A 14,912-nucleotide genomic window follows, 5' to 3' on the forward strand; every position below is an offset into this window, starting at 1 on the left:
ATATAGTGCCTCTCAGGATGATTCTGTAAGGTTTTCTATACTGAAAACTATTGTAGATATCTTGCTTTATTGCTAACACTACTTTTGTTTTTAACCTTTGGTTTTCAAGCCATGTTCGGTGTCTCAACCCCTGGCTTTGTCCACACCATAGCTTATTCCCAAATAACCCAGATACCCAGATACCTGACATCATAAGTTCTGAGGTCACACTCGGTAGAGACATGCCAGATGTTTTCTCTGGCACTAAGACCTCATGCGTTTGCCTTTTTCCAATTACAGGCTTGAGCTCTATGATGGCAGAGGCACTGAGTGTTTTTGTGAGCAACTACTACTTTGGATGAGAGGCTCTGGGCAAGGAATGTGTCCAAAGATGAATTTAGGTAAAACTTAAAGTAACTGAAACATGAATCTAGACTCTCCTATGGTTACATGGTAGACAAAAAAGGACATTTCCCCTCCATTTCAAACAAATCCTTTCTGTGACTCTCTTATCCTTTGCAACCAACCTGAGAATTATATTATTCACATGCTATTTGCTAATTATTCCAATTAAGTGGGATAAATATCATTATTTCTTATTTTTATTGACATAGTTTGCCAAATAGTTATCTTTAAATTAATTAATTGAGGTAGGGTCATTTTTACATAGTCAGGCTGGCCTCAAACTTATGGTCTCCTTCAAAATGCTTGGATTACACGCCTGTGTTACCATGCCTAGCTTCAGGTTCTTCAGAGCATTCATTTCTCTGCTGCTGCACAGAGGCCTGTGTTGTATGTACCTGCCCTCATTTGAAAGAAAAAGTCAAGAGTAGGGTTTTGGGTTCAGAGTGAGGGGTACATGCAATTGTACTAACTATCATAAGAATGGTCTCTAGAAGGCTGTATTAAGTCTACACACACACACTAGGATTCTGTAGCTTCATAGTACTGCCAACTCTTGGCATTACATAACTTTCTACTCTTTCCCAGTCCAGTGGATGTGAAATAGTGTCTTGTGACTTTAATGAGCATGTCTCTGATTGGTAATGCTGTTGGAATTGCTTTAGATGCTCACAAGTCTGTTGGGCTTGCTTCTATATAATCTTTTGCCATTTTCTCTATTTTGGATCTTCTGTTTTTGTGGTGTTGCAGCAGCTCTTGCTGCCTTCAAGATATTATTTCCCTGTTGCTTTTAGAAATTGCAAGAGCTTCCAATCTGACACATTTTAGTTAGCTTTACCCATAATATCATCCCATGAACATGATTACAAAGATACTCTGGTGGTATATAATAAAAATTTTGCCTGTAGTTTTATAATTGGGGGTTTTGTTTATGAAGCCCTTCGATATATCATCACAAATTATTCTCCTATGTACCATCCACTAATTTTATAGTTTTACATTTCATAGTCAAATCTTTAACAGCTTAAATTTACTTCTGCACAATAGTATTGGGTGGGAGATAATACTCACTATTATTTTCCTCACTTAGAGGACCATGTTCTCAATATTGTTATCTCTCATCACATACATGTGTGTAATATTCATGTTTGTCTCTAAGCTCGCTTTTGTTCTCAGCAGCTTCATATATCTACCATGGTTTGGTAGGTAATCTTAATATTTATTAATATTTGTTTGGGCACATTTTCCTCTTTTTCATAGATTTTATTATTCCATTTGAACTTAAGTAATCTGTTAAGTCTTTTAAAAATCCATCTAGGACTTTGAATGGTTGTACATTAAATTTATAGCTCAATTCAATGAGATTCAATGAGAATTGACTTTTTTTTTTCTGAGACAGAGTTTCTCTGTGTAGCCCTGGCTGTCCTGGAACTCATTCTGTAGAACAGGTTGGCCTTGAACTTAGAGATCCACCTGCCTCTGCCTCCTGAGTGCTGGAATTAAAGGCGTATACTAACACCCAGCTGAGAATTGACACCCCCCCCCCTTTTCACAATACACTTTCATCTTTCAGAGCATGTAATATCTATTTGTTTGGGTTATATATTTTGTCCTTTGTGGAAATTTCAGAATTTTTCATTGGGGTTTTGTGTGTTCTTGACTAAACTATTTATGAATTATGTTGCTGTTTTAAATGTCATCTTTTTACTTGCATTTTTTAATGGGAGGTTTTCGGTGTAGAGAAGTGCTAGTGATTTTACTCTTTTGTCTAGTACCTGCAAACTTGGCTGGACATTCTTATTCTTCTTCTATTTATTAATTTATTTGCTAAGCACATGATGGCATATACAGAAATGAGAACTTAGTCCCCTCTGTTCTTTCTCCCTCATTTCTTTCTGCTTTTGTGCTTATAGAATTGGCCGGGACTCATTCCCAGGCTACATAAGCATCGTGGATACAGTAAGCCTTCTGTTTGAGAGGAAGCATATTAAAGAATGTTTCTCCTTCAAGTTCAGTTTTACCAGGGGCAAGGATTATCAAGCTTTAGTTTTTTCTATTTTCTACTTTTTCAATTAAAAAGTTTAGGTTTTGAACTTTGTAAAGTCTCTCTCTCTCTCTCTCTCTCTCTCTCTCTCTCTCTCTCTCTTTCTCTCTCTCTCCCTCCCTCCCTCCCTCCCTCTTCTCTCTCTGTCTTCTCTCTCTTTCTCCCGCTTTCTCTCTCTCTCCCTCTCCTCTCTCTCCCTCTTTTCTCTCTCTCCCTCTTCTCTCCCTCCTCTCTCTTTATGTCTCTCCCTCTTCTCTGTCTCTCTGTCTGTCTCTGTCTGTCTGTCTGTCTGTCTGTCTGTCTCTCTCTCTCTCTCTCACACACACACACACACACACACTGTTTAAACCTTTTTCCTAAAGTTGGGGTGGTAGCAGGATTTTTCAAGGGAACATTGTCACTCCAAATAGCATGACTGCTTTAACATGCACACTTACATATGTGTGTCACTGTAAATAAACACAAAACAATATGATTCCCTTTGGATTTTCCAAACATCCTTAGGGTTATTAAGGGGAACATCTTTTCAGGTTTTTGGTCAGGGGAGTCCAAGAGACTCCCAAAACAATATAGGCTATACTGCCATTATCCCTGTTTGTCTCAGTTGAACTTGAAGGCCCTACTGCTGAAGATGCCACACACTTTGGACAGAGGATTTGGAAGAATCGATCTGGGTCTGACCTAGGGGCTTCCTATTTGAGGACTAACTTTCATAGTACCAGAAAGTGTTATGCAAGCTGCTAAGGGAAAAAAAAAAAAACAATCAATAGCCCTAGTCAGCTCTAATGCCCCCAAATCACAATGACCAGGACAATGAGATAATCTGAAAGGTGTGATAGTGGCATTTATATCTTGAGGACAACCAACAACTAATTAGACTTAATACCTGCTCAATGGGAGGGAATTCATGCCTGGTACTGTAAACCCAGCCAACTATCCGTGGCTGGTGAGGTTCAGGACCACAGAGAACCTACTGTGGCTTCTTCCCTAACCAGTATGTTTTCTAACCACATTCTAAATATTTATCCTTATACTCACAGGTAAATATAGCTCTCACTTCCTCAGCAGAAGCTCAGAGAAGCTTCTTTTTGCAGCAGGAACCATCATAGAAAGCTACAACTCGTTAAAAGGCAGAGAAAAACTGACCATGGGATGCCCAACCACAGTTGATACATCGATAGCCTTCCTCCTTCACCTGAGGCTTAGGGAACATCACAGAAACAGGGTGGAAAAGTTTAAGAGCCAAAGGACCAGAATGTCTCCTGTGAGGTTGTATCCTCTATACGTGACAGGGAAGTTGCACCCATGAAATCTCAAGAACATGGTTGACCAGAAAAATGACAACACCCATTGTCATGCCAACGTGGATGGTGGAATCTCACATGGCCCCATCCCTAGGTGAAACCACATGCGTTAATGACTGCTAAGAGAGGGAGAATGAATTTTCTACAAGGATAAGACCCCAAGAGGTTATCCAATCCCAAGCAGTTATCCCTATGTACATATACATATGAACAACTCTAAATGAACTCAATAGGTTGTATCTATAAATTTATATGTATGTATGTATGTAATTATAATTCAAGAAAAAAACAAATCATATTAAGAACTTAGGTTTGATGTTAAATTTTCTACACATAATTCTTACTTGGAAAAACAAAATTTAGTCACTTGGACAAAGAGATATAGTATGACAGTGGTATTAGATATGGTATGATAATTCAGTGGGTTCCATTTCATTATTTTAATTTTAGGATTAATTTCTCAGGTCCCATTTTTTAAAATAGAGAATCTAATTGCTAGAATCAAGACTTGAGAATAATTTCTCTTCTTCAGAATGGCATAGTGCAGTGATTTTCAACCTGTCGGTTGCAATCCCTTTGGGTCACACATTAGATGTTCTGCATATCAGATTTTACATTATGATTCATAACCGCAGAAAAAATTATAGTTATAAAGTAGCAACAAAGTAATTTTATGATTGGGGTCACCACAACATGAGGAACTGTCCTAAAGGGCCACAACCCTAGGAAGGTTGAGACACACTAGTGTGATGTTGGAAGTATGGCAGTAGCTCTTCATTCTCCTTACCAGTTTGGTCAAGACGGGACCGTGAAACAGAACAAGAGAAGGAAGATACCAGAGGCCTCAGTGAAAGATGGCAATAGCTTAGTTAATTTTTCTTGTTTTAAATTACCGTTCGACTCTTATGACACCCACAATATATTTATAGTTTAAACCTCTATTCAATATTGAACTTGAATATCTAAATATTTACTCACAAATTGGAACTTCAAACCATAAAAATTGCAATACTTATCTTGCACAAAACTATTACATGGGATCTATACAGTGAGTTTATAACAGGTAGTGATTTTCTTATTTTGATGCACAGACATTCATATTCATATTGTTCAATGAGCTGCCCCGTGTTATGCCTGCTCACTGTTCCTTTCCTTTTTTCCTCTTTCCTGTCTAAATGATGGAGACATTGTCCTTCTTTACATGCATCTAAGTTCATGATGTTTTGCTCTAGGATGGACCCAAGAGAGCATGGATGGAACCCTCTGAAACCATGAACTAAATAAAAGTTACATCTTTTAAAAATAAAGTCGAATAGAATCTTTGTGCTCAATTCTCTTGGTCAGTTTTCCTATTCTCTTGGGGAAAATTTGGTATTTCATATTCTCAATCAGTTTATCTATGTCATCCACATTTTTAAGTTTGTTAGAGTATAATAAATCATATTACATTTTTTACATATACCTTTGTATCTTTTAACTTTAAGTATTATTTATTTCTATATTTTTTGACTTCTTAATAATTTCTCTTTCTCTCATCTTTTCAATAAATGGTTTTTATAATTAACTCAAAACTATTTTGAAATAATTTTAAAGACCAGAGGATTAGCCAAGATAGTACCTCAAATCCCCATGTACTTTATTCTGTTTCACAGAATAACACATTTTATGTAATCACTAGTCAATGACCAGTGTAAGGAGCTAGTAAGTAGCTGAAGTACAGATTTCATTCATACTTCTTAGTTTTTCATTACTGAGGCCATTTATCATTTATCACATGTCACAGCCTGCACTGTGTCCCCTCAAATACGTATGTTAATATTCTAACTCCCAGCATCTAAGGATTGTGAATGTCAATGTGAAATTGCATGCAGCATCTTAAAGGGGATGTTATGTCAAAATGAGGTCATTGGAGTAGGCTAATTCAATAGATTTGGTGTTCCTATGAGACAGAGGCACAGAGGGAAGTCCTTGGAAAGCCCCACGATGGTCACCTACAAGCCAAGGAAGCCTCAGAAGAAACCAACTCTGCTGACACCTTTTTGTTACTCGTCTACTCTAGAGAATCATGAGAAAATCAAGTTCTTTCAAAGTTGCCTAGCTTGAGGTACTTAGTAGAGCAGCCTTAGAAGGTGAACACACCATACTCTATTTGTTTAGCACGTTCTTCTGTCTTTAGTGTGTAGCAGGCTTTCTTTTGGGCTATCAACAAACTCCCAAATAAAGATGCAGAGACTTAATATTAGTTATGAATGCTCAGCCTTAGCTTAAGCTCGTTTCTGGCTAGCTTTTTTTTCTTTAACTTAAATTAACTTGTTTCTCTTCATCTATGTTTTGCTTCAGGGCTTTTTGCCTTCTGTATGTCCTACTCTGTCTAGCTGGCTGGCAGCTGCCTGGATGCCTGGTACTGGAGGTCTCCCTCTCTTTCTCTCTTGCTCTCTCTCCCTCTCAAGCCTAGATTGCTCCTCCTACTTATTCTCTCTTCTTGCCAGCCCTGTCTATCCCTCTACTGCCTAACTATTGGCTATTTAGCTTTTTATTAGACCAATCAGGTGCAAAGCAACACATGTTTACATGATTAAGCAAATGCAGCATAAACAAATGTAACACATCTTTGTCTAATGAAAGTAGTAGCCCACATTAGTGTCTCAGTTTTTCCTTGTCTTTCAAATATACTCTAGTGATGCAATACATTAGAACTCAATTTAAAGGGAGATGAAGTTCTTTCCTCTTCCTGGAAGAAAGAATGTATACCAAAGCATTCTAGATATTATGTTAAATCCACTATAGTAATGAGTGTCTTAGGCAAGATATTTTGAGGTTATTCAAATATCCTGTTTTTCCTTGAGGATTTTTTCCACTAATGCTCAGCAGGTCTTAGTTGCAATAATTATTACTATATTGTTTTTTCTTTTTCTTTTTCTTTCTTTTTTTTTTTTTTCTGTATTGGGCATCTCACCCAGGTGTGCATTCTAAGCAACCGCACTGTACCACTCAGCTACGTTCTCACCCTCAATATAATGTTCTAATGATGAATTTTCTATTTCTCTCATTCCTTGTATATTTCTCAACTGAAATTCTCCTTTAAGAAAGTATCCTTTGTGCCTCATTCATTTTTATCTTGTTGTATCTAGGAGTATGGACCTGTAAATATTTATTCTTTTTAGAATCTAGTATGACCATTGTTTAGCTTCAGCCTTTTATTTACTTTCTAATTTTTAGACAGGATTTCACTGCATAGTCCAGGCCGGTCTGGAACCTCAGCCCCCTAAATGCTGAAACAATGAACATCCACTGAAACTTCCTGCTGGTAGCTTATCTCCTTAATGAAAAATATGCTCACTCTTTCTCAGGAAGACATCTGTCCACTCCAGGCTCTTAGGTCCAGGTGAGGGTGGGGTTCCATGTGTGTGGTTCTTCGAAACATAGTCTAGAGACCTATAAGGCAGTTTGTGTTCCTTCCTACAGCTACCTACCAACAAACCCTGAGGTAAAAGGCTAGGATAACTGTGACAGCCCTCCAGTTCAGAGGCCACATGACAAGATAGGAAGAGCGGCCCCTTACCTGTGGCAATTTTGAAATCTACTTGTGCACATGTCACCAGGTCATTCCTTAGGACCCAGTTTTTCTCCCTCAGAATACTTCCTCAAAGGTTTTAGCTTTCCCCTCTGGGCTCTTGTTCACATCCTCTGAATTATCCTTCCTTCCCCGAGGAAGTGAATCTGTGTAGCTGTCTTAGCCTGCTTGCTGACCTCAAGAGACTGGGAGCTATGCTCTAAAATGTTATGTGTTTCCCTGTCAATCAAGATGCTGATGCTCCTATTTATGCCAAAACCTGACAGCTGTGTGTATTCTTTTTTAAATTGATAATAGGGTTTTTAAAATTTTTTTCTAAGTTATTTTATTTTTTGACATTAAAATTACATCATTTCCCCCTTCTTTGTCCTCCCCTTAAACCTTTTATGCATTCCCTTGCTCTTTCTCAAATTCATGGCCTCTTTGAAAATTGTTATTACACATAGACATATATAAATCTATTAAATATATTCTTAAATACATAAATACAACCTGCTCCATCTGTATAGTGTTACCTATACATATATGATCTCAGGATTGACCATTTGATATTGGATAGTCAATAACAGGACTCTTCCCCAGGGAAGACCATTTCTCCTGCTCTCAGCAATCCCTTTTGCTGGTAGTTCTCTATCAAGGATTGAGGCCCACTGAGATTTCCTCTTCTCTGTTAGCATGTCCATTAGTGTCATTGTTCAGGTTTGGTTTCAGCAGCCATGTTGATTAGACCTCATGGGTATAGTCTTGATGACATTTCTAGAAGCTATCATTTCCTCTGGCTCTTAGAGTCTTTCCACTCCGTCTTCCTCAATGATCTCTGAGCCTTGGCTGTTGAAGTTGTGTTGTGGATGTGTCAGTTTGGACTGGGAATCACACAATTTCTTGTTCTTTGCATTTTAATCAGTTGTGGTTTTCTGTGATGGTCTTTGTGGCAAAGAGAAATTTCTTTGTTGAGGGTGCCTGTGGTTATTCTATGAATCTTACTGCATTGCATTCTACCAGAAAGAAACCATACTTACAGATTTCATTGATGTAGCATTTTCCTTTTGTTTTTAGAAACTCTGTGTCTTGCCTAGTATACATAAAGTCCTGGGTTTGACCCTTAGCATCTTACAAAACTGGATGTACTGGCTGGCCATGCTGCTAATCTTTTTTTTTTTTTTTTGAGACAGGGTTTCTCTGTGTAGTTTTGTGCCTTTCCTGGATCTCGCTCTGTAGACCAGGCTGGCCTCGAACGCACAAAGATCTGCCTGCCTCTGCCTCCTGAGTGCTGGGATTAAAGGCATGCGCCACCACCGCCTGGCCATGCTGCTAATCTTAACACTTAAAGATAGAGACAAAATAATCAGAAGTCCAAGGTCATCCTCAGCTACATAGGGAGTTTGAGACCAGTCTGGGCAACAGAAGAAAGACTCAGTCTCAAAAAGAAGTGGACAAACAGCCTGGCAACAATAATGAACATAATGAAATAACCCTGGGCCCCATTGGCACTGTGCAATAAACCTTCAGAATGCGAGGATTCCTTTTGTTCAGTTGCTGCCCAGAAGCACATCATTTGACCACTGGCAGACCTTTGGACAGAAATGTTCAAGAAGCATTGTCTTAGATCTATTGTTAGGCCTTAAAGGTTGTCATTGCTCCATTCTGTGGTGGTTCTCTGCTCTGACCCTAATGTATATTATGAGAATCTTTTGCCAGGAAACACTAAGGATAGGAAACAGTTTTATTTTCAAACACCGCAGATCAGGCTTTTAATATTTCTCTTAAATGTTGCTAAAAATATGAAGCTACTCCATAACAGCATTATTTATATGCCTAATGCCTACTTGTAGATGAATAAATAAAATGAGGGATATCTCTCATCTTTCAAGAAAGGAAATCCTGATACATGCTACCACATGGATGAGTTGAAGCATTACACTAAGCAGCATGGGCCACCAATAAAAATACAAGAGGAAAGAAACAAAAATTAGAGAGGTGATTCTGCTCTAGGAGCTGGGCAGGAAGGGGCATGGTGAATTGCAGTGAGTGTAGTCATAATTCTGCAAAAGCAAGAGGCCTGTAGGTTGGCTGTACAATACAGCAGTGTGAAAATGCTTAATACAACTGAATTGGATATTTAAAAGTTGTTAAGTTGATAAATTTCGTGACATGTATGCTTTAATAACACAACTATAAAAAAAAACAAAAAGTAGCTCTTTGTCAGCTAGAAGGAGTCAGACAGTTCTTCCTCCACATTTGCCTTAGAGTAATGATCAGAATATATTGGATGAAAAAAATCTATTTTCAATAACAAAAAATTACATACTATTAAAATAAAGTGTGCTGAAATACAGAGTTGATGAAAGCAGGGGCTGGTAGATCAATTGATCAGTTACATCAGGTCATCCCTTCCACCAATAGTTAACCAGAACAGACTCTGAGTCTGCGGGCTACTGCCATAACAAAATATGTGGCTCTAGTTTTGGGTCAAGCTGGAACCTGTTGGTGACTCTTGAAAGATAATGAAGAGCTGGGTGGTTGGTTATGCCTTTAATCCCAGGACTTCGGAGACAAAAGCAGGTGAACCTCTGAGTTTGAGGCCAGCCTGATCTACAGAGTGGGTTCCGGGACAGTCAGGGCTACACAGAGAAACCCTGTCTGAAAACAAAACAAAACAAAACCCAAAACAAAACAAAAGGACAACGTAGGAAGCACTATTACAGGTAGAGCAAAAGGGACATTGTCACGCAATAGGTAGGAAGTGTGACAACGCTGGCCTAGTAATGACCTGTGAAAATGTAGACGGACCTTTCAGTGGGCCCCGCCAAGGTATGCGGCTAAGCAAACACGCTATGCACAAGAGTTTGTGCAAGAGGTTTATTGGGGAAAGGGGGAGGGGAAAGGGAAGAGTGAAAGACGATGTCAGAGTGGAGTCGTGAGAGAGGTAGCAGACAAAGAGACAAGAGGAAGAAGAGAAGCAAGAGAGGAGCAAGAGGCAAGAGAGACGAGAGAGCGAGCTGTGCTCTGGCGGACACTTTCAAAGGGCGCACATGTCATAGCGGGTGGTGGAAAGGCACCTGGCGACAGGTGATGACGTAACTGCTTTGGTGGCAGAGGCAGGCTGCTACTTCGGCGGAAACTAACAATTAGTTTTGGTCAGCTTGACACAAGTAGAGACACCTGGGAAGAGGGAACCTCAACTCAGGAACTGCCTCCACCAGGCTGGCCCTATTAGGCAAGTCTGTAGGGCACTGTCTTGATTGATGATTAATGTGGGAAAGCCCAGCTCATGGGACAAGGTGTCACCCCTGGGCAGGTGGTCCTGGATTATAAAAGAAAGCAGGCTGAGCAAGTGAAGGGGAACAAGCCAATACGCAGTGTTCCTCCATTGTCTCCGCTTCAGTTTCTGCCTCCAGGTTCCCGCCTCAGCTTCCCTTGGTGATGGACTGTAAAGTATAAGATAAATGAACCCTTCCTTCCCCCAACTTGCTTTCTAGTCATGCTGTTTATCACAGCACCAGGAAAACGAGTTCAAACACTAAGTTATTGCTGTAGCCAGTTGGGGGACAGAATTAGCCTCTGGTAATACTTTGCGCGTCCGTGGTGTGCATCCATCAAAAATTATAATACATCTGTCAGGACAAAGGTCAAACTGTTATGAATGTGTAAGCTCTGAACTTTATAAACTTCACACTGGGACCGCCACTTGGAACAAGGCCAGACAGAACCAAACAGCTATTATTTAAAAAGCTGTTACTTGGGTTAGAGATGAAGATCTGAAACCAGTTAGTGCTGAAACAAGTCAGTGGCAATGGGACAGAAATCTCAGAATACACGAAAAATGTGGGAAGCCGGCTTACAGCACTTGGCAGTGGCTCTCACATGAAAGCCTGTTCACAGTGACAGAATATTAGAACTGTCAAGGATGAAAGGAATTTAGGGCTTGTTCTACACGCCGCCCCCCCCCCCCCCCCCGCCCCCGGCAACAAGTAGGGGAACACACATTGGTCTGTGGAGCACCAAGGGGCTTAGGAGTATAGCATTTGTTGTTTTCTAAACTCTGGAGCTCACCAATAGGCTTTTTCTGGCCCTCATTTTCCATATCTGAGACATTTAAACCACAGTCATTTCCTGGCGGCCTGTGGAGCTTCCTGGATGTGGAAGGAAGGAACAGCACTTCCGCCCCAGAGACATTGCCTCAGGGACTCAGGGCGCAGGCATCCTGGGGATGCGAGCTGGCCTCTGAATGGGGCATCTTACGCTTTTGGGTCTCTGCGTTCCTTCAAACTGTCTGCTGTTCCGCAGTAAGAGAGCTATCCCCCTAACCGAGTCTCCCTAAACGTCACCTCCCTCTCCGGAAGTCTGCAGCACCTTCCCCAGGGCTCAGTGGGTCTCCAGGCACCAAGGAGGCCCTAATGAAGATGAGTCAGCGCTGATCTCCCATCTGGTGAACGCACGGCTCATTTACCTCTGGTGGTTTGGAGCGAACCTAAAGTGCTTCGTGGCTGGGTTGAAAGTCCGCGGCGACTTTTTGATTTCTATATACGAACTTGAAATTATGGGAGAGCGTTCTCAACCAGTAAGCTACTTATTTCTGAAGCCAATTTTCTTCAAGGAAAAGCTGCAGAATAATGGCAGCCTCCTGCAGTTCCCACTGGTGACCATGGTGCTGAGCGAGCAAGACATTTGCCCTGTCTTACCACTAAGCTCTTGTTGATGTTGCAAATAGCTGGGGAAAAAAAAACCCGAACTCATTATTTCTAGCAGTTTTGACACAAGTAAAAATAGGTTTTTGGTTAATTTATGCTTTATAATGAGGCATTCAAGGGAGAATACTAAAATGTAATAGTCAATAATAATAGTCCAGTGGGAAACCTCTTGATGCTGGTGATGAGAGGTGTGGATATGAAGGGCTGTAATTATTCCAGTGGTAATTTTATCTTGGTCTCCTCTCATCCCTTTGGCCTGTTCCCCTCCACCGTAACATTTCTTCCTTTGTAATGTTTCCTGTCCTAGTTTGCCTTCTATTGCCGAGGTAAACACCATGAACAAAAACAATTTGGGGAGGAAAGAGTTAATTTGGCTTATATGTCCCAGATCACAGTCCATCATTGAGGGAAGCCAAGACAAGAACTTGTAGGCAGCAACCGAAACAGGGACCATGGAGGAACACTACTTACTGTCTTGCTTGCCACGGTTTGCTCAGCTTGCTTTCTTGGACAGCCCACGACTACCTGCTCAGGGATGGTACCACTACATTGGGCTGGGCCTTCCCCCATCAATCATTAATCAAGAGAATGCCCCACAGTCTAGCCAACCACTCAATCTGAGTCAATCTGATAGAAGCGTTTTCTCAGTTGAGGTTCCCTCTTCCCAGATGACCCTGGCCTCTGTCAAGTTGACAAAACAAAAACAAAAACAAAAAAACAAACCAGCACATATTGTAGAATTTATTATAACTATCATTCATTATCTGTCATGTGTACTATGTCAGAAACATAGATGGATATGTTTGTGTCTACCCACGATGTCAGAATTTATTGAATAATATGTTTATAACATTGGTGGTGTTACCACCAATGTTTGTTTGCCAACAACTCTTGATAGATGGTCAAAGCGAGCACAGGTTCTTTTATCCTAATCTTAGCTACTAATACTAACTCCTATATCATATATTTTACAGCACATTGTACATACTCACCTATCTACCATCTATGCATTTATGTAACTTATAGAAGATCAGTGGAAAGAGATGCTTTTTCTTCTGTTACCTCCCTAGTTATCCCCAACCTCTCTGACCTCCCCCACCATAGTATGAGGATTATAGCAGTAGAAAGAAATGAGATTAATATTTGACCATATTCACTTTAAAGAAGGTATTTTTGGGGGCAGGTGTTACTTTAGAGTCAAGTTTTCTGCTATTTCCACAACCATATTGTCTGGTTTAGTCAATCTTCAGCTATTTACTGAGCACCTGTTATGTGCCAGGTACTACACGAAGCAGCCAAAGATGGTGAAAGTACCAAGTCCTTACCTTTGCAAACTGAACAAAATGAGTATTTGCTGGTTTGTCCTCCTGTGTTTCTTCACTGAGTAAGCCCGAGTTAAATCTTAGTGGGTAGTGCGAACAACTTAGGACATTCTTTACATCTGTCTGATTTCCAGGGCAGAACATGCTTAGAAAATTTAAAGGCTCAGATTAATTTTTTTCTTTTTATCTTTTTCATTTTAGGGGTGTGATGAAAGTTGATATAAATCTTCAGAAAGTGGACATTGACCAATGTTCGAGTGATGGCTGGTTTTCAGGAACTCACAAATGCCATCTTAACAACTCAGAGGTAAGAATACCAGGATTAGATCCTCTGAAATTGGAAGCAAAGGCTTGGATGGTTCTCACACATGTTTTATTTGTGTGGGCAAATGACCATGTGAATCCTAATGAGAAAACAGAATCTGTACAGATCTCAGTTCTGTCAAATGGACCGAAAGAGGGGAGAAAAGAACATTTTTGCAGAGTAACTGTTTGGGGGACTCTTTAGACAAGGTGAAAAGTAAGGTTGTGGCTGAAATTTGACTTTAAGTAAAGGCTGATTTCATTCTTCAAAATGAGCTAGAAATGTGCAACAATCACGAAATGAGAAAACAGTCCCGGCGGGACCAAACAGAGCAAGCGTCTTTTAATGCACTGCGATGCTTATTGTCACATTTGTGGGATCCATTCAGACATGTCGCCATCTGCTAAAATGTAGTAGAGCAGGTATGGCAGGGAAATTTGGAAAATAAGGAAAGAATTATACACAGGAACCTGAAAAAAGATTGGTTACAGTTGTGCGTATTTTCCTCCTTCCCACTCCCGCCCATGCTTGATTGATTCATTTATCTATTGATAAAGAACTAAGATCATACTTCTGCAAAATATTGGTTGTTTTTGTTCAGGAAACATTGACAATAGCAATGACCCTTGTCACTTGCCTTTTGCAGTTTCAAAGGAGAAATGTGATGACATACTAATGAATATCTTCTCACTAATCTGTCTCTAAGGTCCAAAAACGCTGTGAAAAAATGCACAGAATTCCAGTTTTCTAATCGTTAACACTTGGAATATCCCAATGTTGACTCCAAAAATTTGTAAGGAAAGTTGACTCAGTTTACTTTAAATAAGAGGGTGTTTCTACAAAGTCATAGCCAACATCTTTAATTTGAACTTTTTCCAGTTGTGAATGGCAGTTGTGCACAGTGTGTATATATGGTTTCAGAGCAAGGCCATTTAAGCCCGAAGGATGTTTGCCATTAAGTACTTCTTTGTGTCAATGTGGTTATAGGTGGTATATGTATAAACATATATGGATATAATCCCCTCGCATGTGCATCATGTGCACACCCAACAAACCATGCTATTACATATCACTCAGATACCACCAAGATCATCATACTCCCAATAATCTGCCAAAGTCCCACACTCTCCTACACATCACACATAGCTTTATCCATGCCCATTCTCTTTATCACAACATGTAGCTTGAGTTTTTCTGCCTTGCCCACAGTCAGGACAAATCTCTCTCACCTGCCAGTCCTACAGCCGCTCAGACCCGACCAAGTAAACACAGAGACTTATATTGCTTACAAA

At 40.1% G+C, this 14,912-nt stretch overlaps 1 protein-coding gene across 1 annotated transcript in view; it reads left to right on the plus strand.

Moving 5' to 3' along the window:
* The window catches only part of Gpr158 (G protein-coupled receptor 158), a 376,347-nt gene that overhangs the window by 22,888 nt on the left and 338,547 nt on the right, over positions 1 to 14,912 (plus strand). Inside the window, exon 2 of the mRNA XM_059263676.1 lies at positions 13,518 to 13,623. Coding sequence (XP_059119659.1) covers positions 13,518 to 13,623 — 106 coding nt within the window. The remainder of the gene's footprint in view (positions 1 to 13,517; positions 13,624 to 14,912) is intronic.

The sequence above is a fragment of the Peromyscus eremicus genome, chromosome 5, assembly GCF_949786415.1.
Source record: "Peromyscus eremicus chromosome 5, PerEre_H2_v1, whole genome shotgun sequence".
Taxonomy (NCBI): domain Eukaryota; kingdom Metazoa; phylum Chordata; class Mammalia; order Rodentia; family Cricetidae; genus Peromyscus; species Peromyscus eremicus.